The sequence below is a fragment of the Engraulis encrasicolus genome, chromosome 15 (genome assembly GCF_034702125.1).
Source record: "Engraulis encrasicolus isolate BLACKSEA-1 chromosome 15, IST_EnEncr_1.0, whole genome shotgun sequence".
Lineage (NCBI taxonomy): Eukaryota > Metazoa > Chordata > Actinopteri > Clupeiformes > Engraulidae > Engraulis > Engraulis encrasicolus.
Window position 1 is genome coordinate 38,083,659 of NC_085871.1, and position 2,500 is coordinate 38,086,158.

The 2,500-nt window shown below is 41.1% G+C and overlaps 1 protein-coding gene across 1 annotated transcript in view; it reads left to right on the forward strand.

The window, feature by feature from the left end:
- Positions 1-2,500, forward strand: part of LOC134464050 (dedicator of cytokinesis protein 9-like) — a 147,064-nt gene that overhangs the window by 74,186 nt on the left and 70,378 nt on the right. Inside the window, exons 10-11 of the mRNA XM_063217492.1 lie at positions 19-93; positions 360-500. Of these exons, the coding sequence (XP_063073562.1) occupies positions 19-93; positions 360-500 (216 nt within the window). The remainder of the gene's footprint in view (positions 1-18; positions 94-359; positions 501-2,500) is intronic.

Consider the following 2,500-nt stretch of genomic DNA (forward strand, 5'->3'; position numbering starts at 1 on the left):
TGCTAATGGTTTTGTCAGAGCGCCAGAGATATTGAGGCCAAGATGAGAAATGAGACGAGGCTGCGGCTGTTCACCCTGGACCCAGACACGCAGGTAGGTGACCGCATCAGCGCCCGACAGAAAATGGGGTTTACACTAAATAATAATAATATTGATTAATGAAAAGGATTGCAGGAATTTTAGAAGCCACATAGTATGTTTAAGTTACTTACCGTGTGTGTGTGTGTGTGTGTGTGTGTGTGTGTGTGTGTGTGTGTGTGTGTGTGTGTGTGTGTGTGTGTGTGTGTGTGTGTGTGTGTGTGTGTGTCGCTCTCCCTTTGTGTGTGTCTGTGTGTCTGTCTGTGTCTGTGTTACTACAGAAACTGGATTTCTCAGGCATTGAGCCGGATGTGCGACAGTTTGAGGAGAAGTTTGGCAAGCGTGTGCTGGTCAACTGCAACGACCTGTCATTCAACCTGCAGAGCTGCGTGTCAGAGAACGATGAAGGACCCACCACTAATGTACGATATCCCACTGGGCTTTTTTACATTAACCCATAAGACTTGCCCTTATAAATTTGCTGTTACCAGAATGGCAATGACCAAGTCGTAGTGCATTACTAAAGGAGCTGTGTTATGTCATAGTATTGTAGTACTATGGTAATTAACTTCAATATTATTACTGGAAGTACAGCATGCATTAAGGGTCTACACATACGTAGCTATAGGCTGTTCTGTGGTGTTCACGGTAGGGCACTCGTCTGCTATGTACGTGGCTGACCCGGGTTTGATTCCGGCCTTTGCCGGCCCTTCCCCATCTCTCTCTCCCCACTTGTTTGCTGTCTCACTGTGCTGTCATAAAAAATAAAGTCAAAATTATTGTTTAATATTGTTTTAGTGAAAAATGAAAAAAGGTCGCACCATGCATAAGTTTCTTTATTACACAGACGCGTTTCGGCGTTCTGCCTTCCTCAGTGTGCCAGTGAGGAAGGCAGAACACCGAAACGCGTCTGTGTAATAAAGAAACCTATGCATGGTGCGACCTTTTTTCATTTTTCAGTTTTACAATATTTTGGTCAGCACCCTTAAAAGAAGAGAAAAAATGTTGGGTGACGCCTGCTCCAACCTTTATGAACTTTAATATTGTTTTAGCACAATTACAAAGTGACTACAGTTAATTTAGACACAGGGTATTGGTTACAGTCCCAGGAGTGTTGTGAGGTTCAATGACTTTCTCAAGGGTGTTTCAACCATTGGTAATATGGGATCAGAATTTACCATTTTCTCCTAGTACACTCAAATACCCCAATACATTAAGATGCCATAGAAAAAGCTGTAGACATGGTGTTGGCGTGACATGGTGTCATCATGGCATTTTTAACACATTCAATACCAGCTGTTTTTTTGAATTTAGCTGTAGACTCCCAGCCAATTTCATAATTTTTTGTAATTTTTTGAACAGCCACCGAATATTTTGTCTTCAACCCACAGACACAGGTCAGGGCTATTCCGAAAGCCCAAACACTCAGCTGTCTGTATATTTTTATGGTTTGTTTCTAGCTTATTCCATTCCGAAGTTATTTCACTTTAAGCGAGCACTGGTTTAGGTAAAAATAGCGTTTTTCAACATTCGAACTGAGATAAAGCCTTTTTTGTCACGGGTGCGCTCTGACTCTCCGAGTTTAAATTGCGGGTCTAAATGCATTTTCACGCCCGAAGAACAACTCCAGTAGCTTCCAAGTAAACTATATTGATGCAAAAATCACCTGGTCAGGGTATTGTTCAGAGCCACATCATCTGAAATGCTAGCTAGCTAATGTCACTTGACTGGCAGTTTTCGTTCTGTAGATAAAGGTGGACGTGCCAAAGTACTCACCAAAAATTAGGTTACTTCCTGCTGTGTTGCATGCTGTTTTTCATTACAACCTTCCACTTTACACCTATCTTGATGGCAGCAAAACTCCTTATCCTTCCATCATATGTTTAGGAACAGGCTAGCTAGCAACAAGGCACTGAGAGGATGTTTTGATGCTCTAGGAAGTAAATGGAGACGTGACGTGACGTGATCAGGAACTGGTTTGATTCGCTATAATAATAAAATTCACAGATGATGAAATATCCAGATCCTGACTTTGTAGGAGTTTTGAATTGGAGGTGTTTTCATGATCTATGTCAGTTCTGTTCATCACATTATTACGAAAATCACACAGAATGTGCATTAGAATGTGTAGATTCAGAATCCAATAAAAAAACGTAAAAACTTAATTTTACGGTTTGGGAGCCAACTCATGGTAGGCAAAACGTATTTTGACGTGACTTGGTAGTGAATGTGTTAAATTAGTCAAGGATAAAACTCCTCTAGTTACTGCTGTCAAGGAAGTTGTTTTCGGTCACGTTGGTTTGTGTCGGTTTGTCTGTTTGTCTGGCTGTCTGTTTCTCGGCAGGATAACTCAAAAAGTTATGAAAGGATATTGATGAAATTGTGTGGAGTTGTTGGAAATGAGAACAGGAACAAGTTATTA